This window comes from Rhea americana, unplaced genomic scaffold (assembly GCF_003343005.1).
Source record: "Rhea americana isolate MKP2758 unplaced genomic scaffold, rheAme1 scaffold_97, whole genome shotgun sequence".
Classification (NCBI taxonomy): domain Eukaryota; kingdom Metazoa; phylum Chordata; class Aves; order Rheiformes; family Rheidae; genus Rhea; species Rhea americana.
Genome location: NW_028187166.1, coordinates 40,252 through 67,677, shown reverse-complemented (window position 1 = coordinate 67,677; position 27,426 = coordinate 40,252). Strand labels below are relative to the sequence as shown.

The 27,426-nt window shown below is 41.7% G+C and overlaps 1 protein-coding gene across 2 annotated transcripts; it reads left to right on the top strand.

Moving 5' to 3' along the window:
• The first annotated feature begins 9 nt into the window (after positions 1 to 9).
• UBAC1 (UBA domain containing 1) lies at positions 10 to 24,488 on the top strand. 2 transcript variants are annotated; one of them, XM_085325398.1, is made up of 10 exons: positions 10 to 290; positions 6,606 to 6,726; positions 9,029 to 9,102; positions 10,395 to 10,502; positions 11,769 to 11,886; positions 12,613 to 12,721; positions 13,850 to 14,081; positions 14,984 to 15,070; positions 15,994 to 16,132; positions 18,531 to 24,488. In XM_085325398.1, the coding sequence occupies exons 1-10, from the start codon at positions 153 to 155 to the stop codon at positions 18,644 to 18,646; spliced, it is 1,242 nt and encodes a 413-aa protein (XP_085181524.1). In that variant the 5' UTR covers positions 10 to 152; the 3' UTR covers positions 18,647 to 24,488. The 2 variants fall into 2 exon arrangements, with proteins under 2 accessions (XP_085181524.1, XP_085181525.1); XM_085325399.1 differs by having other exon boundaries at positions 11 to 290; positions 11,784 to 11,886.
• Positions 24,489 to 27,426: the final 2,938 nt, after the last annotated feature.

The window sequence follows — 27,426 nt, the reverse complement described above, 5'->3', positions numbered from 1 at the left end:
GGGCGGCGTCGGGGGCGCCCAGCGCGCTCCCCCTCTCCCAGCGGGGCCCGGCCGGGCTCCCCGCCGGCTTCCCGGGGGTCACCTTCATGGGCGGGCGGTAGCGCGGGGCGCGGGGCCTGCGAGGCGCCGCGGCGGCGGCGGGGCCCGGGGCCATGTTCGTGCAGGAGGAGAAGATCTTCGCGGGGAAGGTGCTGAGGCTCCACGTGTGCACTGTGGAGGGCGCCGAGTGGCTGGAGGAGGTCTCGGAGGACACCACGGTGGAGAAGCTCAAGGAGCGGTGCCTCAAGCACGTAAGGAGCCGCGGCCCCGCCGGCCCTTGYCTCCCCCGCAGGGCGCCGCCACCCCCGGGGCGCGCAGGGGACGGGGCCTGTGCCTTGGATAACCTGAAACCCYAGCTCGCTGTGGTGCCCGTGTTCCCGGGCTGGGGGAGAAGGTCGGAGTCCTGGGGAGGGGCAAGCAAGCACTGTTTTGTGAAGAAAACAGGCTTTTCTAAAGCTTCATAAATATGCTTTTTAAAAAAAAAAAAAAAAGTGAAAATAAACATATGTTCATGTGTTCCAGCGCCTAGTTCGCCGTATCTGCCACTCTTTCTCTCCCCCTCTCCCTGATTGTGTGAAACTTTTCCATGTAGAAAGTGAATACCCATTTCAAAATCTGTGTGTGTTGGCAAAAGATGAATTTCCRTGGAAATTACCTTGCTACCTTTAGTTAGAGAAATTGGCAAACATTTGACAGTAGCGGAGCCGGTTCCTGCCTGTGTCTTAGCACTTAATGTGCTGGCAACTGTATATTGCAGGAGATCAGTGGAACTAGCTTCTACTGTTTTCCCAGCAGAGACTAGAGCGTATTTTGTTTCTAGTTTATGTTGTAAGAACAAACAATGAAAGTAATAACTATCGTGGAGAACTTCCCTTTTTGAAAAAAACTCCTAGTATKCCCTCACCCTGTGTTGGCACAGGTAACTAGTGTGGGTTTCAGTGGGGAGTTAGACAGTTCTGATACTCCCCCAGTGCTCTAAGGATTACGGTTTTAATGGAYATGTTCAAAGAGTAAATTACTGATCATTGTCTGAAAGAGAAGATATGTAAAAATGCACAGCTGCTTTCTGTAGAAGTTGAACTGGAAAACAGAGGGGTTTTGTTTTCACTTATTCAGTTACTTGCTTGTGTGTTTGTGGGTGTTAAACGCTGAAACCAATGGTTACAAAACCATTGGATTGAGTTTTGAAGATATGCTGTAACTGTGATTTATTTTAAAGCAAGATGTGATTGATAACAACAGTGTTGTAAGATAGTGGTCCCTGACCAGGGTTTCTAAAGACTGTCATTCTGAGACCAACAAAATATGGTCTAATAGCTCAGGTCAAAAGCTGCTGAAATTCTTGCTGAGAGACTTAGTGGAACTCATTTAACTTTCAGATGAGGGAGCCCAGGACCTCTGTTCCCACCTCTGCARAGAACTGCATGTAATCAAAGGGGTTTCATCTCCAAAGTGTTGCAGAGATGTTAAGAAATGTTGTTGCTCTTAATAAAACACAGTTTCAATATGAGAACATGCCTGTAATATGTGATCAGTTAAGCACAGCTTGGCGAAACTTCGGTTGTGCTAAGCTATTTAGATTGCTTTGTTCGCTGAAGAGCAGGTGGTAAAGTAAGGATGGACAGCAGCCCGGGTGCCCTCTGCAGTGTGCCCTGTAGTTGTTTGTTTTTTAACTAGAACCTCTTGAAACCACAGGTCACAGCACACATTGCTCTGTCTTGATCCATAGTCTTCATAGGTGCTTTTTGATTTAGAGATAAGAATAGCTACATTTGGGTTTGTTTTATGTGAGGGAGATGTGACCTTTTTTGAGGCAAAATGAGGAGGCCTTGCTGAAGAGAGTGGGTGAAGGGCATTCTGTGTTGTTAGCATTCTTGGAAGAGCTCTAATGCTGCTCTCTGGTCTGCCTTCAGTACAGCTGAGTGATCAAGCAGAAGAGAGTGGTGCAAAGACTGCCAAAATAGGGTGGAGTAATGATTGGGTGCATATGTGCAGTGCTGAAAGACCTTTAATTCTCAGGAAGCTTAATTGAATTGACACTTGTGTGCAATGTGAGCCAGGGCAGAAGACAATTGATAACTAGGTGGTGATGTTTGATTTCATCTCTGTGGCTTTATGCTAATGACATGGATTTGCATAACCATTATGGATAATATATCGTTTTATGGAGGGGAAAATAACCAACGRAAAAATCATGACTGGTGATCATGGGTATGTTGCAATAAATCTTGATAATGCCTTGAGATAATTTATGCAGCCACCTATCATGCTGATGCTGACTAATATAATCCCTGAAGTTGTTGAAATTGTTCCTTCAGGAGGCAAAGGAAGATGACATTTATTAGGGTGTCCAGTTTCGATTTGGAAGTTCTCTGAAGAGTCATTTCTGATGTCTTTCCCCCCCCCCTAAATTTAATTTTTTTTCCTCACAAATCAAGCAAAAAGCTTCCCTGAGTTTTATCTGTTGACCTGTAACAATTCAGTGATGATTACACGCTGTTAAACTGCTACCTTCAGTAATGTTATGTATCTAGTCTGTGGAAAAAATAGCTGTTAATTAGTTATTTCTTTTTCCTAGTTATTTTTAAACTCAGATTTTACTATTAAACTGTTCTTTTAGAACAGTCACTTGTCTCTATGCAAAACCCCATCAGCTCAGCAGGGTTTTCTCCTCCTGCCCAACTGGCAGAATTGGGCCCCAAGATTTCAGGATGTTTCTTTAAAAAGAAACTGCTCACCTGGGAGCCAGAATTGGGAAAAATCAGTTAACTGTAGAAACCAAAGCATAACTTGTGTACTTTCATGATCCCTAAGTCTTTTGCCTTAGACTGACATTTCAAATATAGCACTGCATTGGCTGAAAGTGCTGTAGAAAGTCCTGATTCTATTACTTTAATTACAAGAGGTTGTTGCTTCTTGCTGAGAGTCAACAATATTTCAGAAATACTGATGTAAATTGTAGTTACACATTTAAGATGGACTGAAGTGGACTGTGTGTGCGTAAGTTGCCCAACACTGTCAAGCAGATTACAGGTAGGAGCTTTCAATGTTTATGTGTATCTGGTCCCCTCTTTCTTAAGTTGCAGCAGTGATACTCACCTGGATTTTAAGGTGGAGGAAGCAGTATCTGTAGAACAGAGGTACAAGGTGCAGCATACAAGGATAAGGTAGGTTCATGCCCCTAGATTTATTTTGTATACTTTGCAAGAGATGAAGGTGGTTTAGCCACCCAAGCATAGTACTAGGGAGTGTCAGCACTACTTGAAAAAATCTTTCTGTTAATGAAAGAAAACAAAAAAAACAAGCAGTCAGCTTTGCGGTTTATCAAGATTCCAAGTTCTGCAAATAGCATTTAGCATCAGCAGGGTTTGCAAGTTCAGTAGTTGCTCAGGCATCTGTGAACAAAAGCTTGCTGTAAACTCTATTGTTAAAAAGAAACATGTATTTATGCTGGAAGCAAAACTATAAAACATACAGCAGATTTCCTCCTTACCCTTTGGACAGAGATGCAAGAGCTTCTCTTCTAGTGTGTGCTCTTTCTCTGCTTGCATGTATGTCAATGCTAGTTGACTGCTGGGCTGCAGGTGCACCCTGGTTCTTCAGCTTCCCCTCACTTGTGTGATAGGTTCTCTTCACAGTATAGGGAATTCCTCTCCTCCCCTCTCTCACCACTCTGCCTGTGGATTACCAGTACTCTTCCTTTCTGTGGGCTGGGAGGTGTTTTCAGTCACTCTATAAACTTTTAATTGTGTGCCATTTGCATGAAGTAAGATTCCACAGTGAGATCTGATGGTTGCTGATGGTCTGTTGAGAGCTAGTAGAGGCATTGCCTGGTAGGTGGACTTTCTATTTCTCGGGCATGTTAAAATATACCAAGTATTTCACTAAGTGTTCCCTTGAAGCGCTGTCTGTGTTTGCCTTAGTTCTATGCAGTTGTCAGAGTGGTYAGAGGAGGAGGAGGTAAGGTGTCCGCAGGACTTTTTCCCCCAGTAAAGCTGTTTTAAAGAAAATCTGAAAAGTGATGCCTTGAATCCATGGGTTWCTAAGGATGAATGAGTGCAATTTTTAGTCTTTCACTTTTGCTTTCATCTTATTATGATCATGTGTACACACAACTTGATATGCGTTAGGGAAAAATAATAGGTAAAAGATTAGAAGCAGTCCTTCACTCCTCCTGCCCCCTCCAGAAGCAGGATAGTGGTGACACTGGCAAGTGCTCAAAGTATAATTATTTGCAACAGGTTCCCTTCCCTTTTGGGTCTGACTCTAAAGATCTGTAAAATTAATATTGAGCTTTTTCAGAGATGAGGTGTTCCACTGATGTACTCTAACGCGTTTTGGATAATTTACTGGATCAATTATAGGAACTGCTCCCAATTGCTTCTAGACTTTAATGCATTCTTTGGCTTTTGTTCAGCAGTTAATATACTGAAGGATTAGTAAGAAATTATACAGAGCAGGAGTAAAACACTCTCACTTCAGTCCTATTGAGGCAACAGAACTGTGCAGAAGTTCAGATGAGGAACTGAAGATACATGATGAAAACAGGTGCTACRTTTGAAAAAGGAGCAAGTACTTGGGTTCTCCAGCAGTTGCAGTCAAGACATTAAAAAGTGATGATGGACTTTAAAAGGGTTTCTTTGAAGGAGGCTGATAATACATATTAATAGGCTTAAATGCTACATCTAAGGGAAGCAAATAAGAAATACTTTACTGGTTTCAGTGGGGTTTCTGGAAATAGCTCTGTTTCCCAAAAGGTAAATGCACTCTTCTACAGACATGGTGAAAAATGGCTCAATAGAAATGTGTATTGAAAGAAATATCATTGGGGGGGGGGTTGTGGGCAGAGCAGGTGAGGTCAGTATTAAATGTCTAATTCTGCTGTAATAAGCTGTTAAGATTATAAGAACATCATCATCAATTTATGGTTTTGGTAGTTTATTTTTAATTCTGCCTTTCTGGAATTATAACGATTATGTTTTCTTTTTTCCCCTTAAACAAATTAGAAKCCTCTAGATGCATGGATGTAATGTTCTTGTAGTCTGTGAGCCATTCTTGTATGAAGATGAGTCAGTTCCAGCTTGGGGTGTGTGCTTTTTAGTTTTGTGCTGCAGTACTAGAAATRCCAGGAGGTTTAAACTCTAACCCTTTTCTAAAAAAACAAACACCATGGGATTCATGCTTATTTATATCTGTTGGGATAAATAGCATTGGATTTTAACTAGCATGGGCTTCCAACTTCTAGTTTTTCAGAAGCCTCAATGAAAAGGATGGTCATGTGCGTTGCTGGTGGGATAGCACTGGTCCGTCAGTCTCAGTGACATTCTCTCAGTTTATGGCAGCAGAACTGAGCCGCAGTCGACTGAAATATCTGGAACTTGGAAACATTTCTCTGTGTTCTAATCAGGCTTTGTATCAAGAAAAACCCTCCTTTGTGTCTCAATACGTAAATACATGAGTGCTCCTTGGTGCGTTTATAAACAAACAATTGATAACGTTATATTGTAAGCCTTCAGGATTCAAAGCTGGTTTCACAGTGAATTRATTGACATGCAATTCTTAGAATTTTAAGATCTTGAACAACACAATCAGCTATGAAAAAAACTAATATGCACTCTCTCTATTTGAGAAGAGTTGTGAGTATAACTCTTCTAGCACTTTCAGCAAAAACCAAGGYTAAGACTCTGGCAGCCAAATCTGTTAATTCCATTAAGCAACTTGAAACAAGATGCAAAAACTGCTGCTTTCTTCTGAGTTAGGGTCGAGCATACCACAGTCACAGCTGGTGGTCATTTGTTTAGTCTGATAGTATGTGTGTATAAAAATTACTAGATTAAGCAGGGAGTTCCTCCTCTATTTTGACCCTTGGTTACAAAGGAGAAATGTTGGTGTTGTTACACCTTTTCCTTCTGTAGGAACACTGAATGTTCTTTGTAGATTTTTTTTCTTAGTTTATGATACTAATTGTTACCTCCAGACTTCTCRGAAAGAGTGAGTGACCTTAGCAATCTATTGCAAAATTGGATTAGCTGTGTATCTTTGAGCATACTTGCTTTGCTTCAAGTTGCACTTAATTCTAAGTTTTTTGGACCTACACTCAGGCCTAAAGTGRTTTGGAGACAAGCTTTAAATAAGTAAAATTTTTACTTCAAGGGCACCAACCTGTCTGAGTGGATTTATACTGGATTTCAAAAGTATATCTCTGTTGCACTTAATTCAGAGTACTTGGTTATCTTCTTGCTAGCTATTAATTTCAAAACATTAATGAAGGAGGGCTAGAATYCTTTCTTTTGTTGATTCTTTTGCCCAGGCAGGAAGCAAGGAGAAACTTATTTCACTACCATGGTTGGAGCATCTTTACAGCACAATTCAAGCCTTGGTTTCTTTAATAAAATGCATTCTATGTACTGGGCTCGGRCATATTTCACCATTATTTAAGCTGTTAAGATTCTCCACATACAAACTGTGCCATCATTTAGTAGTTTCTGAAGTGCAAAGAGCAGTGATTCATGCAGTRAGCTTATTAGTGCTGTCTTCCGATCTTCTGTATTTGTTATCTTCTRCAGTGTGTACCTGGGAGCTTGGAGGATCCAAAAACTGTGACACATCATAAGTTGATACATGCTACTTCTGAGAAGGTGCTGACTGACACAAAAACAGTGTTAGAAGAGAACATTCAAGATAGAGGTAAGATTCTCTTCCCTCCTGCTCCCTCTTTTTTTATCCTATCAGCCTGGAAATGTGAAACTATTTTACTATTTGGTGAGTTCCAAGCTGTGACCTTTTAGTATCTAGTCTTGGCTTTGACATGAGGAAGCTAATAAGATGGCAAAAAGGGAAGAGGAAAGACCGTTTCTCTAGGGGGAAAAAAAACACAATGAGCAGTTTGCTTTCTGTAGCTGTTCTTTCTAAGAGTTGAAAATAAATTAGGTGTGTTCATTAAGTTAAGTTAAACAAATGATTTTTTTTTAACCACCTTCTTAAAGCAATTCTTTTAAAACCTCCTCCAGTCATACTATCACCACCTTCTTAAAGCAATTCTTTTAAAACCTCCTCCAGTCATACTATCACAAGTGTTTAATAGACAGCATTTATCCTTCAAAAGATCTGAAAAGTATAACCATGGTTAGGAATATTAAGAAAGAAAAAAACACTTTTTTGAAGGAGTTTCTTGAGGTCTGCCAGTTAAATGGAGCTTTCTGAAGTTAAATGTTGCTTGCTGAAGTTCTTTGAGCATCTGCAGTTTAGATATTCTGTGCTCTGCAACTGTGAGTCAAAATTAATCAATTACAGTGTTATTGACTCCAGTAGAATGAAGCATGTATTTACTCGTATAATCCTTTATGAACTTAATGTGATGCAAAAGAGAATCTGAAAGAGTTGTTRGGTTAGCTGGGTTGAGTTCTTACTGAACAGAACTAATGATTACTTTTGGAGATGAAGGGCAGTAGTGCAGAAGGCAAGCGTGGGAAGCTGGACTGCTGTAGACCAAAACGTTGACTGAACCAGCAACACTACTCTTGCTGAATTTTGTTTTTTTTTTGTTTTGTTCTTTGTTTTGCTTTTTTCTGGAGTGCTGCTGCCTTGAACACAAGCAATTTGGTCCCTTTTCCTTTGAAGGCAGTGTCACCTATTGTCTTCAAAGTTGAACAGGAATTTGGAACTCATGTCTTGGGCAAAGACAAAGAGCAGCCTTTTTGTTGAATAGCAGTTTATTATTTCCTGTTAAGGCACCAATTGTAGGTTACCAAACACCGTTAACTGTTCAGTCATAGCAAGTTGTTGTGCAAAGGCTTCTTTGCTTCTCCTACAACATACTCAAGTACCCTGCTGCTGTCAGGGAGGTGAAATAGCAGCCAACAGCTGACTGCCACCAAGCTGCCCAGTTAAACAGTTTTAACTGACTCCCTTGCTGCTTTGTGGGGCAGCCAAAAGTCAGTGTATTTGCATTCTGGTCAGCTGGACGAGTGAGGGTTAACAGCCTTCACCAGCTGTTGCTTTTGGCTGTTATATTCCTAGGCCTGACTACAGGCCTAGGAAACTTGTTGCGCAAAGCATAATTTGTTTCCTTTTTACTTGCTTAATGTGACTGACTAAAAAGCTGCATGTCAAGCTGTATCTGGCTGAAGGATGCAAATGTTGCACAGGCCTGTTCTGGGCCCTAAGCAGTGTGTCTGCATCTCTGCACCCTTAAGATACCTCTGGTGATAAGTGAGGTGTTGGAAAAAAATGCCTTGTAGAGGGAAAGTATTAGCCTTAAAAGATTGGATCAAGTGTGTGGCATATGATCTGGGATATCTGAAACTGAAGACAGCACTGCCCCTTGAGATTTGCCCCTGTGGTGCCATTGATGCACCGTACTGTAGACAGTGAACTGCTCTACTGCCATTTGYATGCAAAGGTGAGCTTCAGGCTGGTACTAGGAGCTGTTACTGAAGCTTTGAATTTGACTCACTATAGTTGAAGACCCCAAGCAGAAGAGGAAAAAAAAACAACAAAAAAAACCCTATACACAGCCTTTCTCCACTTTCTTCCTCAGTGGAAGCTCAGGATCRCCACTGTATTCATACTGTAATGGGCCAATTACTGTGTAGTATGGCCACACAAGACATCTGGAGCCTGTATTACTCTAAGGTGTTGTGTGAGGAGAAGAAACCAGTAATGGGGAAAGTGTAACTAATGATGGATCACATTCTGAACTCTCTTATCATAATAAAATTACATGACTACATCTRTTTTAACTGATGTCAGCCTCTGACTTTAAGTGTCTAGTCGTTTGCCATGTGTTTGTGCAGCACGTTCACCATAGTGCTGTGGCACTACAAACACTAAACGGGAATGTTTAAATCTGTACTKGCTTTTAGTGTGAAAAGTCTGATGTTTTAGTGGAATTAAACAAAACTTGTCTCTAGGAAAAAAGTGAAGTTGTAAGGTATCTTACAGGAACTTTTTTACTTTCCACCATATTTCAGTAYCTTTTTCTTTTTAGATGTCTTGCTCTTAATAAAGAAGCGTGCACCACCTCCGCTACCCAAAATGGCAGATGTGTCAGCAGAGGAGAAAGTGAGTTTCAAAGAGTTCTTGACTATCACTTTTTGATTAACAGCCTTGTTAATGAGCTGCAGAAGGACTCCTGGGGTATACTCTTTTTGTTTGTAGAGGCAAATGCACCCAGCTAAATACTACAGAAACTATTTCATCTTTCTTTCAAACTTCTAAAGGAAACTAATTTACATTTTTAACTTTGAGAGAACATTTGCTTTAGAATAAAACATGTGATACACTTTGGAAGTAGTAGAGATTTGATCTCTGACTAAATGTCTAGTAACTGTATAAACATACTTCAGCAAGTGCATTGCTGTGTTTGTTTCCAAAGCCCTATAAAAATCTGTTGATTTGCTGTCAGGCTGACATCTGTCTTTACCTCTGTGTAGCTTTTCACCCTCTAACCAGGTATCTAGAGCTGAAGCATTGGCACTCGACTATTCTCCAACATAGTTATTTTTTCTCAGAATGTTTATTAAACTCCTACTTATTGAGGGTCAGTGATACCCAGGAGGACACCTGCGAAGGAGTGGTTCTGCAGTTGATGTTATCACGTAAATGCTTTGAGCTATGCTTGTGCTTGATGTTATGAATTCCTAGGTCTCTACTTCTTCCTTGCACAGCTTTGTTTTTTCTTGCTTCCTGTAGGTATTGGTGTGTGTCTATGTATGTCTTCCTGTAGGTATTAGTGTATGTCTCTATCTCTTAATATGGTTTTGCTGTGCAGAATGTCACCATAAGATCATAGGTAAAGACTGKGAAAAACTTCTAGTTTGTTCCTTGCAATGGTTTGTCCCAGACAGTAAGCATACACTGAAAATCCAAGGCACAGTGTATCTCTGCATGATACGTGCAAGCAATAAAGCTCCTGTAGTGTTGAGCAGTTAGCTGTTAACTTGTTCACACTATCAGTACATCTTGACAAAGCATGAGCTTGAAGAAGGTATGTTCTGAGCAGGATGTTTGGGTCTGGGAGTTGAGGCCTCTGAGTTCTCTCCAAGTCTGTCAGACTTAGCCGCGTTTGACACATCACTTTCCCTCTTGCTGGAATTACCCCTCATGTTTGGCTAAGAAAAATAGATACTAGGGCTCATAGTGGGGCAATGCAGTAAGTGCAGTTTTGCTCTATAATCATGAAATGTTATTAGTGCTATTAATCTGTTGTATTGGTAGACTACTATTTCTTAGTTGCAAGTTACAGAGCATTGCTTGATGCCTTGGTGAAGGGTATAAAGTTCCCGTCAGCTATGCTGTGTTCTTTGTTCTTTGATAATGGGTTATGAAACCTAATCACATCTCCTATCCTTTAGAGGAAACAGGAACAGAAAGCTCCTGATAAGGATGCTATTCTCAAAGCAACTGCAAATCTGCCTTCTCGCAATGTGGATCGCACTGTGGCCCATCACAACATGAGGGATGTAAGTATTAGACTTGTTTTATAACTTGTGCACTAACACCCAAGTAGGCTTTTTTTCTTACATAAGCTTTTCTCTGCTCTGTGAATGTGATTAGTTTTTTTTTCCCTGTAATAGAAATTCAAGTATGAAAATATGTATTAAACTCTATTGTATGACGTGTATCTTAAACTATTCAATGATCAGGAGGAAAAAAAATAACCCTCCAAACCCCTCTGTACTGAATTATGGTTTTAAATGCTATTTGTGCATGGGAGAGCCTTAGTAACCATTTTCAAGATCTGGCAAATGTGAAGTTAGTTAAAAATAATATGAAAAACTACTTTTAATGTATTAGCCCTGCATTCTCTTGTGTAGGAGTACTCATGTTCAAGCAGGCAGTGTTGTTGTTGTTGTTGTTGTTGTTGTTGTTGTTGTTGTTGTTTTTAACTGTAGAATACTTAAGTGGTCAGTTGCTGTTGTAATTAAGAAAAGTTTTCTGTTCAATCTTAAATAGCTCAGGTATTTACAATGTCTTTTTCCTATTCCTTGGCTTTGAAAAGAGAAATTATTTTTAAACTTTGACTTCAGTACTTGAATGCTGACGAAGTGTGTGCAGCTGATGTGTCTTCAGCAGTGTGTGGACCACTATCCCTTGTATAACACTAGGGTATGAAGCAGCAAACGTGCCTACATATTGCATAGTGTCAAAATGTCCTGATAACCTAAGCAGCACAATTGGCATTTAAGCTATTTAATGGTTATCATTACACTCTGTGTGGAATTTTTAAAAATAAATGCCGAAGTCAAAAGAATGTTTGATGCTTTAGTTCAGAAAATAGCCTTGGTTTAGGTTACTCAGATTTAAGTTACTAGAAAGCAAAGGGTTGTAACGAAGAAAGCTCATTTCACAGAGGCAAAGGTCTCCAGTTGCTAAAGGAAGTAAATAGTCACGGTAGCTCTGTACCAGTGCTATCTTCTGACAACACTTTTTGCAAGGTGAGAGTCATGTTTCTGTGGAGCAATGAGTTTTGCTGGATGTTATACCTCTTGAGATGGTGCTGGGCAGGGGACTATGGAAGAATTAAAAGGATCTTTCTGCCTGGTACATTTTGCTACTCAGAGCACTTCACAGGAAACAGCCAGTGCCTGAGAGTCTAAGCAACAAAAGAAATGAAGCCCTACTAAAACAGCTTTTCTACGGGGGGCTAGATAATAACAGAGGTACTAACAGTCGACATACTAAGATCTAATCACATCTAGTAACTTTCTATCTAAATGTTTTGACAGTTTCCTTTCTTGCAGTTCCAGACAGAGCTCCGGAAGATCTTAGTTTCTCTCATAGAAGTTGCACAGAAATTGCTAGCACTGAACCCAGATGCAGTTGAGCTGTTTAAGAAGGCAAATGGTATGAACATATCTTTATGGTTACTAGTTCTGTCCCAGGAACTTGCTTGCTTCCACAGCAGAAGAAAAGCTTGCAAAGTCAAGTCTAGCCCTTAAAGAAATACCAGCGCTGTAATAATGAAATACCAGAGCTGAATCTYTGAGGCAGAGATTTCATCTTGTGGTATAGGTTGTATAAAACTTGAACTTGTAAAGTTGCTTTGGGATRGATGAAAAGTTCTATTTAAAACTTAAAATTGTTAATATTTAAACAWTTGGAAAACTACATGACTTGCATTTTAGGGGGAGGGTCATCATCTGAATCATCTAAAATGCTCAAGGAGATACTTAAATGAGGAAAAATTGTAGCTGTTTTTGCGCTCTGTGGGAAATGTTTGCCCTTCAGCTGGTAGGACCTGATCTCACTTATTTTTCTAGATAACTAATAAATATGTAAGAGGTTCACAGAAGGTCTGTTCACTGATGTGGACATTCCATGGTAATGCAGGAGTTTGCTGTTTGAGATTGTGAATGCACACAGATAAAGTTTTTGTCCTGGAAGAATCTATTGAAGCCAGATTAAGCCAAGTGCAGCAAATTAAATGATGAGTAGCAAATTTGGGCAGAAACAAAAGCAGAGATTGAAGAGGAGAATGGGGTTTGAACTTAACATGTCCCTTTCCATGGAGGAAGGGATTTATTTTAGCTTGAACTCAATTTGAGCATTGTTCCTTTTGTGTATATATAGCCATGCTGGATGAGGATGAGGAAGACAGAGTGGATGAGATAGCTCTGCGACAGCTTACAGAAATGGGGTTTCCAGAGAGCAGAGCTGTCAAAGCCCTTCGATTAAATCAGTAAGTGGACTCAGCATGCTGGCTGTAAATTATTTGGTATGATTAAAACATTTTTTTTTCCTCAAATCTCCTTATGTGGGTCACCTAAAATTAGTCTGGAGAAAGCRCTAGCACAAAAAACAGTGGTGCCTCAGGCAACACACACGTGCAGGTGGTATGGGGAAGAGGAAACAGTGCTCTGTCTGTTCTGGAAGAATAGTTGGTCTGTGGTTTGCAAGGCTGTCAGGCTGGCAGTGCTCCTAAACGTTAAACTAACACCTCCTTGTGCTTTAAAATTCAGATTTTACGAAGGAAAAAAGCAAGAATAGCCCATCCAGAGTGGCCTTTGAGCTGTAGAAAAATACTTCATGTGGATCTTGTAAAAAAAAAAAATGGGAGAATATTATAAAGTCCAGATAGTAACTGTAGGAAAACAATAACAGAGACCTCGAGGTCATGTAGTCCTCCTTTTGCCCTGAGAAGAATCGGCTGTGCTGTATCTCTCTTGAGAGGAGTTTGTTAGGCTGTTCTTAAATTGCTAATGATAGAGAATTCATGATGTATTCCAGTCACTCTTTTCCAATATCTCTGTCTTCATGCTTAAAATTTTGCTTTCTCCCCTGATGGTCACCATCCCTYATCCTGAAGCCAAATAGGCAAGAGCTTTCACCTATCTGTGAACTGTAATTACTGTGTGGTCAGATGAGTATATCTGAGATAGTTCTGTCCATAAGGAGCAACAGAGCAGCTTATGGCTGAAATGTAGTTCCATGCAAGTCTGAAACATGCTTTGCCATTTTCTCAGTGGCTGCAAATGGTCAGCGATTGTCTGTTGTGAAATAAAGCTGATGGCTTGGAGAAAAAAGTGACTCTTTCAGAAATGCCTTTTAAAACCTGACTTACAGTTGTCCAAATTGGATTTTGCTGCTCTGTCTTACTTCGTGGCTTCAGAGAAGATTGTAGTGTCTCAAATATGTGAAGAATGGAGGTGTTCTGAGATCTGCTCCAAGACTGTATTTATAAAGTTTCAGATACTAATTAATAAGCAAATCAGGATACAATAGGAACGTACACAAAGAAAAATGTGTGTGGAACAGTCGTGTCCTTCTGAAGTGTTCCTCATTCCTGTGTTTTTCATTTGCATTTCAGTATGTCGGTGACACAAGCCATGGAATGGTTGATAGAACATGCAGATGACCCTACAGTGGATGCTCCACTTCCTGGTCAGACTCCATCAGAAGCCACAGCTGAAGCTGGTGCATCCTCTGCTGAAGCAACTGCAGGTCCTAGTTCAGAAGCTGATGGGGAAGAGGCCAAAGATGAGCTGACAGAAATATTCAAGAAGATCCGGAGGAAAAGAGAGTTTCGTCCAGACCCACGAGTATGTGTGGTGTTTCTCGCTATTTATGTAGTTATTAAGATTGAAAGGGGCTTTATGGGCACCATGGAATCCAAATAAATGTTTAGTTAAGGAATGTAAAGRGACACTTCTGTACATGTATGTTGTACTGACCAGGCAGTATTTTAGTGGAAGTCTTTAGGGACTGCTTAAATTCAGATTGCTGAAAGGGATATTACCCAACTAATGTATTGCTGTCTCAGATWTCAGTGTCTAAATTACTGGTGCTGTTACTTTTATACCTGAAATCAATTGTKGCAAAGGAAAAGAGCTGCTGGACTCCTGGTATTGCCTTTCAACTTCCTTCAGAGAAGAGAGTTGAAGGGCAGGAGTAGGTCTTTTGGTATAGAAAAGGACAGAATAGCAAAATTGTATTTAGGGGACATGGAAGAGTATCATCAGCAGATTAAGTGTCTTTTGGCAAATGCTAAAGTTGGCCTTTGTTCAGAATGAACTGAAAGATTTGAAATGAAAATTCGTGATGTTATCACAGTAAATTCGCCAGGAGGTGCTCTTTTAGAATCCAACACTTTTCTTACAGCTAGAGGTTTCTTGTGATTTCAGCTGGAATCTGCAAACAATGTATTGATTGACCTAAGTACAATTTCCAATAATTGAATGTTCTCATAATGATATCCAGGTACCTGTGCCTAAATACATAATGCTTACTAGCAATATATAGTAAACCCAGGAAGTAAAATTAAATCTAGTGAGTAGAACTACAAATACACRTGGAATGTGTATCTCAGTGAGACATGAGCAAAGTTTTGACATGAGGTGGAGACAGCTGTGTTGACCCCACAAAAAGCTCCTGCRTGGAAGGTAAAAGGATGTGATTATTTCCGTGTATTAAATGTTGTGCTTACTAAGCTAATCTGATGTAGGCTGTTATTGCCCTGATGGAGATGGGATTTGATGAAAAAGAAGTGGTAGATGCACTGAGAGTAAACAACAACCAGCAAAATGCAGCTGTGAGTACACTGTGATTTCTGTTCCTTATTGCTATAAWAATTTTCTGCTTAGCCAATTCTTTTTATCATTAATTGACTTTGGATGTACTGTAAAGCCCAAATGTTACTGAAATGGAAATAAACACGTTCTCAGTCTCTATCAGATTAAATGCAGAACTGGAATGCAGAGAATTTTAAGTTTTTTTAAAAAGAACTCAGCATGCATGAGGTTTAARCTGATCTGGTTGATAGAGTGTATGTGGCTTTTTTAAAAAGATTTTGAGAAGCTCCCTCACCAGGGACTGCAACTAACAAAATTATCCTATCATGTGGAAGTGAGAGATATAGCCCATAATTAACTGTTTAAAGAATAGGAACACATGATGAGGCAAGATATTCAAGCCATGCCATGCATGAATTAACATCTTGCAACAACATATTCCACAACTTAGGGAGGCCAAGATTTGAAAAATTTCAAGGATTGACTAGTCCCTTTTAGTGATTATGTGAAGCAGAATGATACAGACACTGCTAACTGAGTGAAGGAAGGTTCTTAAACATCCAGTGCTGGCTGCTATCAGAGAAGGGATATTGGGCTGGGTGGTTCTTCAGGGTGATGTACTGTAACCAGGCTGATGTAGTGCCTGCTCTAGGAAACTCATGTATAGGATGACACACATCCTCCCTCATCTTTGAAACATCCAAAGCTAGTGACACTTTTTTACCATACCAGGCAATACTGCTCTGCCAGTTGAAGTAAAGATTGATTTCTGTTGGAGCAAAACCTGAATGAATAGTAATAGTGTGAAAAGAAATACATTGCTCAATCTTGAACTGTACATGAGAGAAAAAATATCTTGAATGTCAGTTTGTCACAAGTTTTGACAGGTTTTCATTGTAGTAAAACCAGTCGTGAATTTGTTGTGCCTGGTGATTTCTTTCAGTGTGAATGGCTGCTGGGAGACAGAAAGCCTTCTCCAGAGGACTTAGATAAGGGAATTGACACCAATAGCCCTCTCTTCCAAGCCATCTTAGAAAACCCCGTGGTACAGTTAGGGCTAACAAACCCTAAAACTCTACTAGGTAAGTACTGTTTGGTGTCCTGATAAACAGTCTCTACTTTTGCTTGCAAAAAACAGCACAGGCTGAATGTTCACAGCACGTTCGGTGGAGTAGATACAGCTCTATACCATTTGCCTCCCTTTCAGCTGTATTATTTGTCTGCTTCATCTTGCAAGCCAGACACCCAGAAGAGAATTTGGGGCTGTCCCAGAAATGACACTAGTCTTTTGGCTAGTGGATTCCATGTGCTGAACTCAAACTTTAATAGCTGCTGGCTGCAGTGCTTTTCTGACTCTAGGAGGCCTTTTGGATTCCCTTGCTCCAGGGCCGGGGAGGGAGAAGAATATCTGTCTAGAACCTTAGTTGTTTCAATGAAAAAACAGTGATGGCAATGTACAGTTTATTATATGTTGAGGCTGGGTCACTGAAATGGATAATAATTTGTGCAAGTTACCAAACAAAACTCTGAGCTAAGGTTTTGCCTTGCCAAAGTTGAGATAACATATGTGAACACATTTTCCCCTTGGAGTTCAGCTCCATGGCAAAATTTGTGCCTTCTTGGTCAGAAAGACTGTGGGCTTGGCAAGCAGTGATCTAATGAGCATGACAGTGAAATGTAAATCTGAGTTGATTGTTCTTATAGTGGAGGACAATGCAGAAGAATGACCTTGCCTCTGTGTTGTACCCAGGAACTTTGCATTTAATCATTGGCTTGAAACTTTATTTGAAGACTTGCTCTTAARTAAAGGGTGTGTGCACAGCTCTTTAAAGTTTTTCTTTTTTTTAATACCTGCTTTAAATGTAATTAAGAGCTTGCAAGACTCTAAATAATTCAAGAGCAGAATATTATCACCTTGTTTTCTGAACAAATGGTCTCTTTGTTTCTGAGAGGGTTCCACACTGCAGCTCAGAATATAAATAGAAAAGGAAATGCTGTTATATGCACTTGTAAAGCTTCGGTGAGCATGAGAATGTATTCCTAATGATACATCTGCAAATTGCTGATGTCACAGATCTTAATAATGAATGTCTGCATTTAATTAGACACTTTAAAACTAAAGATTTGTCAACTTTAACTCTTGAGTCTGTGTAAAGAAATATGGTTAAAGTGGTAAAAGTTGACACTTGTACTTTATTTTGGGCTTTGCCAGAGGCATGCTGCATGACCTTGAGCAAAGTATTAATGGTGAGCCTTTCAGAGGTGTTAGGTACTTCCAGCTCCCTCTAATGTCACTTGGAGCCATGTATGCTAACCCTCCTGGAAAATCAAGATGCTGACCTTGGTGCCAGTCTGCCAGATGCTTATAACATTTGGTGACTTCTGAATACGTCATATCTGAACTGCTTTTTGTCCCTTTCCATAATGATTGAATGCTCTCAATTTTTGGTAGTCTAGCTCAGTTGTCACAAAGCTTATAAATTATTGACTGGCTCATTCTTCTGCCATATTTGCAACTTGGCTTTTGCAGTAGCTATCTGGCTCTGATCAATTTCTTGATCCTTCAAAATAAGGAACAGAATGAAAAATAGCATAATGTCGGCTATGTATAGAAAGAAGGAACTGCCCTTGAGTATTTTAAGCTGTCATTGTTCAAAAATGGAGGAAATTGTTCTGCAGACTTCCACTTCTGTCTGTGTCGAGGCAGGTGGAATTTGCTGCCTCCAAATGCCGGGAAGGAGAAGGCACATGCTGTTGAAGGGGAAGGCACTGCTTTCTTTCTGGCTCTTGAGACCTCTTTGGATAAGATAGGGCCAGAATGTTAGTTTGGGACTTGAGCGGCAAAGGTGGGCATTCATAAACTGATGGATAGAACTGCACTACTGCAGCCAGTCTTAGAAAAAAGCAGGGAAATCCTTTTCAATCCGCTTTGACTATAATATAGTGGGGCTTACCCTATCTCTTAAGTATCTGTGATCAGAAGTAACTATCTCCAAGTTCAGAGGAGTCCAGTCACTAAGGAACAACTGAGACTCAAGCTCTGGTGGCTACACAGTGCCTGCATTTCCCTACGGATATGTCCAGTTACCATTCGKTGGAGGCTGAGATTGATCTGCAATGGAAAGGAAAAATTCTGTGTGTATCTGTTTGCTAAGACTTTCTCTTCAAACCTCTGTCCTTGAGGTTTTGAGATGGATTGTAATCCAGACTGAGCRTTTAATCAGACTCTGCCTGCATTAAATTTAATGCTGAGGAATGTCAGACTATAGCCATCTGTAGAAATTTAGAAGCAAAAGTAAGTTATGCTGAATTCCCCCTACTTCTGAGGGATTCTTGCCCGCTACCTTGGATAAGAAGTGGTGCCAAAGCAAAGAATAGCTCTGCAGCAATTTTTAAGTTTTCTGTTGTTTAAACATACCAAACCTTGAAGCATGTGCTAAATAAAGAACTAAGTGTTTTATGATTTCCATCTCTTGGCAGCCTTTGAGGATATGCTTGAAAACCCCTTGAACAGCACTCAGTGGATGAATGATCCAGAAACTGGGCCTGTCATGCTACAGATCTCTCGAATCTTCCAGACCCTGAACCGCACGTAGATGGGAATGCTGGTCCACTGTGCCACTTTCTGYTGTCCTTTGCTTCACCTTTCCAATAGGAGGGAGCACGGATTGCTGGGGGTGGGAGTGGAGAAAAAGCGTTCTGTCCGAATGGGTATCTCACATGAGAGCATATGTAGTTATGGCCAACCCGAAGTTAATTGCCTTGTGGATTTAGTGTTAGTGAAAGAGGTTTGAAGACTTATTTTTGTTTTCAAGTGTTAGGTTGAAAATAAAATATATCCAAATATAGGAAAAGGTTTTGTGAAAACAATTAAGAATCTGATTGGCRAGAAATATGATGATATTACTCATGTTTTAAGCTCCTTAGTAAAAAGGCCTGTGACAGTAGTTTACTAGCCAGTTTCATTAGCATCTGGCTAGCGTTTACAAGAGGTCACTGACCACTAGCATAGGATATTAATCATCTCCATACAGTATTAACTTATGGATATATCAAATTATAAAATGCTTTTTAAAAATGATTCTTAGGAAATGTTTTTAAAAGTCCAAATATTGGGAGAGCAAGCACATTTCTATCCAAAATTCTGTCTTGCATTATAATTTRAACAATAATTCATAGATGGAATTCCTTTAATAAATAGCATTACTTTTTCCTATTTATTTTCTGTGTTAGTGGTGTTCAAGTCCTACAGGGTTTAGACTTGTAGGTGATTCTCTGTTGGCTACATTAAAGATGCAGTATCTCTTTCATGACAGAACTTGCAGCACCAGCACTGGGATTCTCAAGTGCTGCAATTCATAAGCTTATACTCTACCATATCCTAGTGCAAGGAGGATATATTCATACTGTTTTTTTTCCATTTTGATGTGTGTGATTTTGGAAAAGGAGACTTACATTGTTGAGTTTATTTTTCAGACTCTGTTTACAAAAAGATACTGATTTGCATGAGTTTTCATTGAATGGTAATCTGCAAATAAGCAGAAATGTTTATGTTTTTATCTTGCTTAAGGTATTTAAAAGCACGCTTGAAATTACTATCTTTGAGATGGAAGCATTTTTTCTCACCACTTTTTTTTAACCCTGGAGATATCAAGAATGTCGGGCTATGTTGTTGCTAGTTTTATCAGAAGACTGACTTGAGATTTCAGACAGAAGTTGAGAGCCTCTAACAAAAGAAGTTGCTAGTGAATATCTAGATTTTGTTATAATTGGGCTGTGGAGATGTTGCTTTTTAATAGTCTAAAATGTTTTTTCTTTGCAACTTAGTGCCACATGATTTACATCTGTCATAATCTGTCAAGTCTTGTAATCCACAGCCTTTTTCCAGAAAGGCAGGCTATGCAAGCCCTACTTCTCCAAAATAAAGAGCAGCCAGAGAGAGGTCCTGTTCTTAAATATCACAAAGGTATCTGTCAGAGGGCTGTCCTGAATAGCTCTGCACTGTGGTTTTAAGTGTGTTTTATGCATTGTTGGGTTTTGTGTGTATGTTTTGGGTTTTTTGTTTGTTTTTAAAAGAAAAATGCAGTAAAATATAACCTGAAACCCTGCAACAAGTTTTGGCCTGAACTTGGCATCTGATCCATGCTATTATGCAGCCGAGGCACTGAAGTTGCCAATTTCACATAATTAATATATGAAGGGTGGGGAAATCAAAACAGCATGAGATTTTATCTTGGCTTACTATCCCAGTGTTTTTTATTTTTGGCTTTTGTAATTTTATATTAAGCTTGCACTGCATGAGTGTTAAAATATTTACTTTTACATCTGAAAATTCAAAGTTTTATAGAGATTTGTCTTCTCAAATTGGACAGTAACACTCCTTTTTGGGACTCTTGTTAAAAACAGATCAACAGCATGACATGAAATTAACTTTTTTTGTACAGCTGTAAAAGCCAGGAGCCTGATCCTGCAGCCCTGTGAATTTGATGCAACTACTCTTGAGTAGTTGTGACTAAAGGTTGTGGCCTTTATATTATAAAAAGTTTTTTTTCTCATTCCCTGCAGTTTTTGGTGGGTAATACTGCCAGAGAACATTTTTACTACTTAAAATTCTAAGTGTCTTTCCCTGCTCAGTCAGGATTCTGTTAGTGATTCTTTCTGGAAGATTAGAAGCTGGGAAAGAAAAACTACTCGGTAACGTTTTTTGGCTTTTGTGTAAACAAGTACAAGTTCAGACTTACTGAACAGATACCTGGGAAACAGTCATGGCCTTTTAATATGAGCCTTTACATTCTTTGGAGACTGTTTCCATGCTTCTGTTATTTCAGTGATACATGATTGGACTCCGGAGTGACTGTAGAGAGCTTCTAGACAGACCAGACAAGGATCATCTCTCAATTTTAAATTAATCTAAAAAATTGGTCTCTGGTTTGCTCAAGGCAGAATCTAGTTGTGATATGGTAAGAACAAGCAACCCACTTTGCCTGTTGCTACTGACAGAGAAGAATGTGGATGATTAACTTGAACCAGCTGCCTGATTTTTAGATGGCTGAGGTTGAGTGGATTCCCAATATACAGAGTCTAACCAGCTTCAGAGGAGCAGAGTGTGGCTCACTCTTGAGGATGAAAGTTCTCTCTGCATTAAACCCACAGCACTGGGACTGATCAGTGTGTGATACTGCCAGTGCCTGTTACTAAACTGTGCGTCATCTTCAGTGTTAGTTTGATCAGGGTGATACCTTATCAGAGCTGCCTTCCTCAGTATGCCAGAGCAGAATCAGTGCCAGTGATTTTTGTTTTTTTTAACAGAATAAAAGCATCAGGAAAGCATAATCATGTAACAGATGAAGGTAAGAATGCCCAGCCTTACCAACATAACCTAATGCTGCAACTGCAGTTAGAAACCTTATGGATTAAAGGCATACTGCATCTTTAAAACACTTGAAAGCTTGAGAATATGGTTATTTCTGGCTCTCCTTCCAGAGCGCAACACTTACTTACACAGCTTAAGTGTTAGTGTGTTTTTTTTTCCTGATTTGCCAAAACATTTTGTTTCTTGGTATGGTTTTAGCAAAGWCTTGCTTGTCTGAGAACATAATTTGCCAGTAGCTTAAATAGGCCAGAACCTATGAGGTATGACATTTCCAGCAAGGCCCAGGAGTTGGTTTAAAACAGACAAGCAAAAACTATCCTTAAGGTTAATCTAACATTCAAGAAATTGATAACACGATAGTGTTGTCTTTTGGATATGAATTCGCGCTAGACTATGGAGCTGGGTGTATTGCTACATCATGATGGTTAATGTGTGTGTTTGGGGACAGGGATTAAGTCCATTTGTGCTTGCAAAAGTATTGATCATCTTTTCTCCCTCCCTCCCTTCCCTCTTCCATTTCCCCACCTCCCCACCCACTGCAAAAAAAGGAAACAGGAAAAAAATAATCACTGTTACTGAGTTAGCCTGTGCAAATACAGGTCTCCAGGCACAAAGAGTGTGTAGCGAGACCACTGCCTGGGGACAAAGTGTCTTGTTCTGTGGCTGAAGGGTGGAGGACTGGTGGTTCTGGTCTCTAAACCAGYGACAGATCCCTAAGTTTTGTGAGGAAGAACTACTTGCAGGAGTAAGGATTTGCAGGTTCATGTCCTGTGCTTGTATCTGTTCAACTTATAACTAGCAAAGATATGTCCCATTTGGGTATCTCCTAACAAGGGCAAGAGAATATTTGTAAGACCCATGAAATCAAGGAAAAGCATGGAAGTGAGTGGTAGGTGACTCATCCAATGCAGTATCTATTTCTTACTGTTCTTCTAACTCTATGCCCCATCAGTTCATACAGACAATCTTCTACCTTTTGATATTACATGACTGTTGAAAGCTAGCTAGCTATTTATTTAAATATATATAACTTATAATTTTTGTCATCAAAGCTTTGATATTTTTAATAGAAATGTACTATATGGAAGTTTGTTCTCAGGGCTTCATATTTATACTCTCTTTATAAGGGGGATGTATTTAAAGGGATGTATTTGGAAAAAATGCTGTTGGCCACTTTGCAGCTTGGACCTTGATTGGTCTTGACCTGTGAGACTGAGCTAGCATAATTCTCCTGATAAGCATCTAGTGTTAGATGCAGTCCAAAGAATCTGCCATTCTTTTCTCTCCCTGTGAGTAGTGGTGTGAGTCTTCCTTTAAGATTGCTGTATCGTTACATCAAAATGGTCACACAAGATTACCCAGCCACTTCACAGTTTGCTGATCTTTACACCATGTCAAGGACACTTCTGTTCTCCAAGCAGCTGGAAAATTAACTTGCGCTGTTTCTAGTACAGTCATTAATAAAATTCTACTGTTCTGGGAAGGTGCGAGGTTCATTCCTTCCAGAGCTCTTAAACCTCCAGCTAATTGCATCTTCTTGGCTGCTTGCAGCCTGTCTTGGGTATGTCCCAGAAGCTTGACCCCCATTTACTCTCCTCATTCTCACAGAACCAAACTTGTCTTTGGGGAATTGATCTTCATATCCAAGAAATACTTAAGCGATTATTGAAATCCTTTTTATTTGGAACAGTCTTTTTTTGGGGGGGGAGGGAGGGCTGAGGATCTTTAATACATTTTGAAAGTTGTTTAAATAAGCATTGCACCAAATGAATGTATTATAACACTGTCAGCAAATGTTGCCTGTAGAACAGGTAGAGGTTCACAGTGATCTCAGTTTCAGTGGCAGCTTTCCAAGAGTCGTGCGCGTGGGATAGTTTCTCATCCAAAGTAAAAAGCTCTGTTTTTCTGCTTTTAATAAATGGCAATTTTATTAACTGGTAGAGTAGCAGCATTTGCAGCAGGGTATTTCCATCCAGTTTTAAGTCCTTATGCTTTGAGGTGTAAGCAAATTACTAACTGAATCCTCCTCTCTGGGCCRATGATTCTTCTGAAGCGGTTGTGTTGGCTGTTGTCGGAGCTAGGACAGTCGATTGGCTYGGCCAGAGTAGCACTCCCTGTGCTCCTGCAGAGGAAAAGCAAGCTGCGTGTAGCAAGTCCACATGAACGTGGTGTCGTGGCTGTTATTGTTACCTGCATCCTGATAACCAGGTATAACAAAAGATTTGTGAAGGACCTCTTGCTGGAGACTTAAAGATCTTCAGTGCAGAGCCTGTTTGCAGCATGTGAATTTCAATAAGCATAAATGCATTTAAGTTCTTACTGAATTTAGATATAGTTTTATATCATGTTTTGGGGAGAGGAAAGCAATTGGATCATGTTTTAAACTAAGCCCCACAAAATCAAGTGTCTCTTGTTGCAACAGGTAACAGAGGCAGTTAGTGTTTTTTAATTTGCATATTTTATCATAGTTTAATGAGCTGTACAAGAATGTGATTTGCCATCCAGCACTTACCACACAGCCACACCAGTAAAATTATATTGCAAGGTACTGACTTAACATTTTTCATTTCACCTGTGTATAAAACAATTAGGTACAGCGTATGGTAACTTTTATATGGAACTGACACTGATGTGTGGCATGCAGAACTGTTTCTAGGATGTAATGTTACTTTTATGAAGCTTAGCTAGGGCAGACATCACTGAGCCTGTGGAATTCAGAGTTCGTTCTAGACACACTGGCGTGGGTCACTGGCCTCTCCCGAGCTGGGGAAAACCAGCAGGCTTTGCTGCAAAATCAAGAAATTGCTGCTATTCTGTTACCCTTTTAAGCAGTCAAAGTGGTGTCTACTGAAGTGTATTCCTAGAAGTCAGCAGGGTTGTTAGCAAAGCCAGCCCTGTTCAAACCGAAACCCATTGCCTGCCTGGAGCACGTGGCGAGGTCATACCTGTGAGCGAGACTAGAATGAACACTGAGTCTTTAAACCTGCTCACTCACACTAAAGACACTGATGTTGTGTGTTGTAAATTTATAATATATCTTAAAAATAAAGTTTTTTGATTTATTACAGGCTGTTCTGAAACATCATTTTGAAGAGTAGTGAAGGTTATGAATTCACTGCGCAGTGTTGCTTGTGTCCGCAGAGTGCTACAGTTGTTTCTCAGAAAATAAGATATTTTAATAGCTGATCAGCAACCCTATAACACAATTCGAGCAAAAAATCCTGGTTTGGTACCCATTTCTGCACCTAGAAGGTATTTCTTCACTTCCCAGGAACGGTTGCTTTGCTAAGATTCATTCTTAAGGGTTACGTGAAGTGTGTTTGATTCCCCGATGACGGACCAATGCTACGTAACGGGGATTTATCTTGCCTGATAAACTGGAAGCCTCTTCCCGCTCAGCAAGGGAGTCGAGCGCTCAGCAGCTGTCCGGGGCGGGATGCAGCCGCGCGCGTGCGACTAAGCCGCTGTGCCCTCTCCCCTGGGCAGCGCCTGTGGTGCTCCTGGCTCTTCAGCTGTAGGCGTGCGCAAATGCATGCGGTTATTTCTCTGAAGAAAGGGGGGTGGGGGTGTTACCCAAATTTTTACCCAATGTACAGGGCAAGGAAGAGCACCTGCAAAGAGTCTGTTAGCATAGCGCACGTTGCAGCCGCTTTCATTACATCCTGTGGGAGAGAGGAATAAACTGAGACCTCTAAACGCTTCTCAGTGCTGGTTTTCAAATGTGTTCTAGGCTGCAGGCATCTTCTTGTCCCCAGTGGCCCCTAATTTAGATTTCCTTAAATACACAGATTAACAGCAGGCTGCAGGGCAGTTCAGAGGTCCATCTTTGCAGTAATTTAGATTTTAAAAAACCAAACAAACTACAGGCAGTTTGTGGTATATCATTTAGATAATAGTACTTCTGAACCCAAACTGGTACAGCAGGTCTGGGCAGAAATCCACACCTTAAAAATTAAAAAGGAGCTGGTATCTGACTGACAAAATGCGTTGTAATTGCCCTAGCGTTTGCGGGCTCTCCGGAGGCGAGAAGCGCGCCTTCGGCGTGGAGCGGCGCTGCTAACGTTGCCCTGCTGCAAGGACGGGCGAGGAGGTCAGCTGCCACCCGGGCACTTCCATCAAAGCCCCGGTCTGAACTGCGAGGGGTGGGAGAGGTAAGAACAGGTTGAACTTGGCTGGGCAAATTTGGCTTGTTAGTAATTTCCTGCCAACACAACTGGCATGGCAGGAGAGCGGTGTCCTYTCCTCGGTGCGTGGTTTGCCATAGCTTCTCCCCGCGAGCTGCCTGGTGCCCAGGGTTTCTTCCTCCGTGCGCTCACTCTTCTACCCGGAATTGAGGGTTACCAGTAGCCACCTGCCACCACTACCCAGGAAAAGGAGAAGAATAGCGTGAAATTACCCGGCCGGSTGCTCTGACGTAGCTGCCTGGACTCGGTTCCAGCCCAAACAGACGGCGGCGGCAGATGCTGCCCCGGGAGCTCCTGCAGCCCGGCGGCCTCCTCCGCTCAGATCCTGGCTGCAGTCCCCTCTGCCGAGGCTGCGACCGCCCGGTAATTTGTTCTGCGTTTGATCTCGCTGCCTCTCAGATAGCGATCCTGTGGTATGAGAGTCGGACGGGGCAGCGAAGAACGGGCCGAAAGCAGCAGCTCTGGCAGCTGGGACCGACACTTTGCTCTAGCAAAAGTGCATTTTAGGGCAGAATTAACGGTGTTAATTCTCTTCTCTCTCGCTACTCAGAAGCCTGAAATTGAAAATTTAAATGCGAGAACCTGGCTGCAGCTCTGACGGACTGGGAAGTGGCTTGCAACCAGGGAGGTCTCTAGTGTAGATGGGCGAGAGGGCAGCGGCGCGGGGCAGAGGGCCAGCGAGCGCGACCTGAGAAGAGATCCGTGCCCGAGCCCTCGCCTGCCGCGTGGCTCCAGGAATCCTGCACGGACACCCGGTAACTCGAGACGGGCTGCGCCGCGCCGGACCGAAATAAACCGGGCGAGGTGACGGGCGCTCTCGGAGCCTAACGCGGAGCTGGGGCCGAGCGCGCCCGCAGCCCCCCCGGCGCCTTGGGGCGCGGGTCCCGCTCCGAGGCCCTTCCGCCCCCCGCTCCGGGGAGCGCTCCCGAGCGGCTCCCCTGCGGGGGGATCGCGCCCCGAGTAGCCYGGCGGGGAGAGGGGTTACCCCTTCCCGTATTTATAGCGCAGCGTGCTAGAAATACAAGCCTTGGGCRCGCTGGTGGCGGCAGAGGGGGACGTGCAGAGCCCCCGTGAAGGCGGCTGTGACATTAAAGCAACTCGGGATTTCCCGACTTCCAGCTCACGTCGCTGCCGCGCCGCCGGCCCCCGTGCCGCCGGCCCRGATCCCGCCGAGCGGGCGCTCCCGAGGCTCCGGTGCTGCCGGCTGGCGCCGCCCGCCCGTGCCCGGCAATCCCTGCGCTGCGGAGCTCGAAACATTTCGGTTCCTCGGGCTGGTTTGTGCGTTAGCATGTCTCTGGCTGCAGATTAAGAGCRTTGGAGGGCGGCGCGTGCAGCTGGCCGGGGGCCGGAGGCAATTTATTACCTGTTTTGGCACCTCCATAGAGGAATAATATTCTGCTCTCGCTTCCTAAAGGTTGGATACATAATGAGCTGTCGTAGGAAACTATTTGGTACAAGGGAGAAAAAAACACTTTAAAACTATTAGTGAAAACAGCTGAACCTGCTTTTTTCCTCCTTGCGTATTCATGTTCTGCTATCCTGGCGTCATTCATCCCCGCGATGCTCTAAATGTCTTTTTGACCCCATCTCTTTTTCTAGCGAGGAAGAAATCGTACTGAATTTCCAGCAAGGCGTACTTTGTTTTTTAGCGCTGTAGCATGTGCTTGAGCATGCTAAGCCCCRGGGGTGCACGAGGGGCCGTGCGGCAGGTACACCTCGCTGCCCTTGGTGTAGGCTGCGGTCGCGGCACCAGCTCGCAGCCCCGCGCGGTGACCGCTAGAAGCCCCCAGGCGCTAAGTCGGTTCCAGCGGCGGGTATT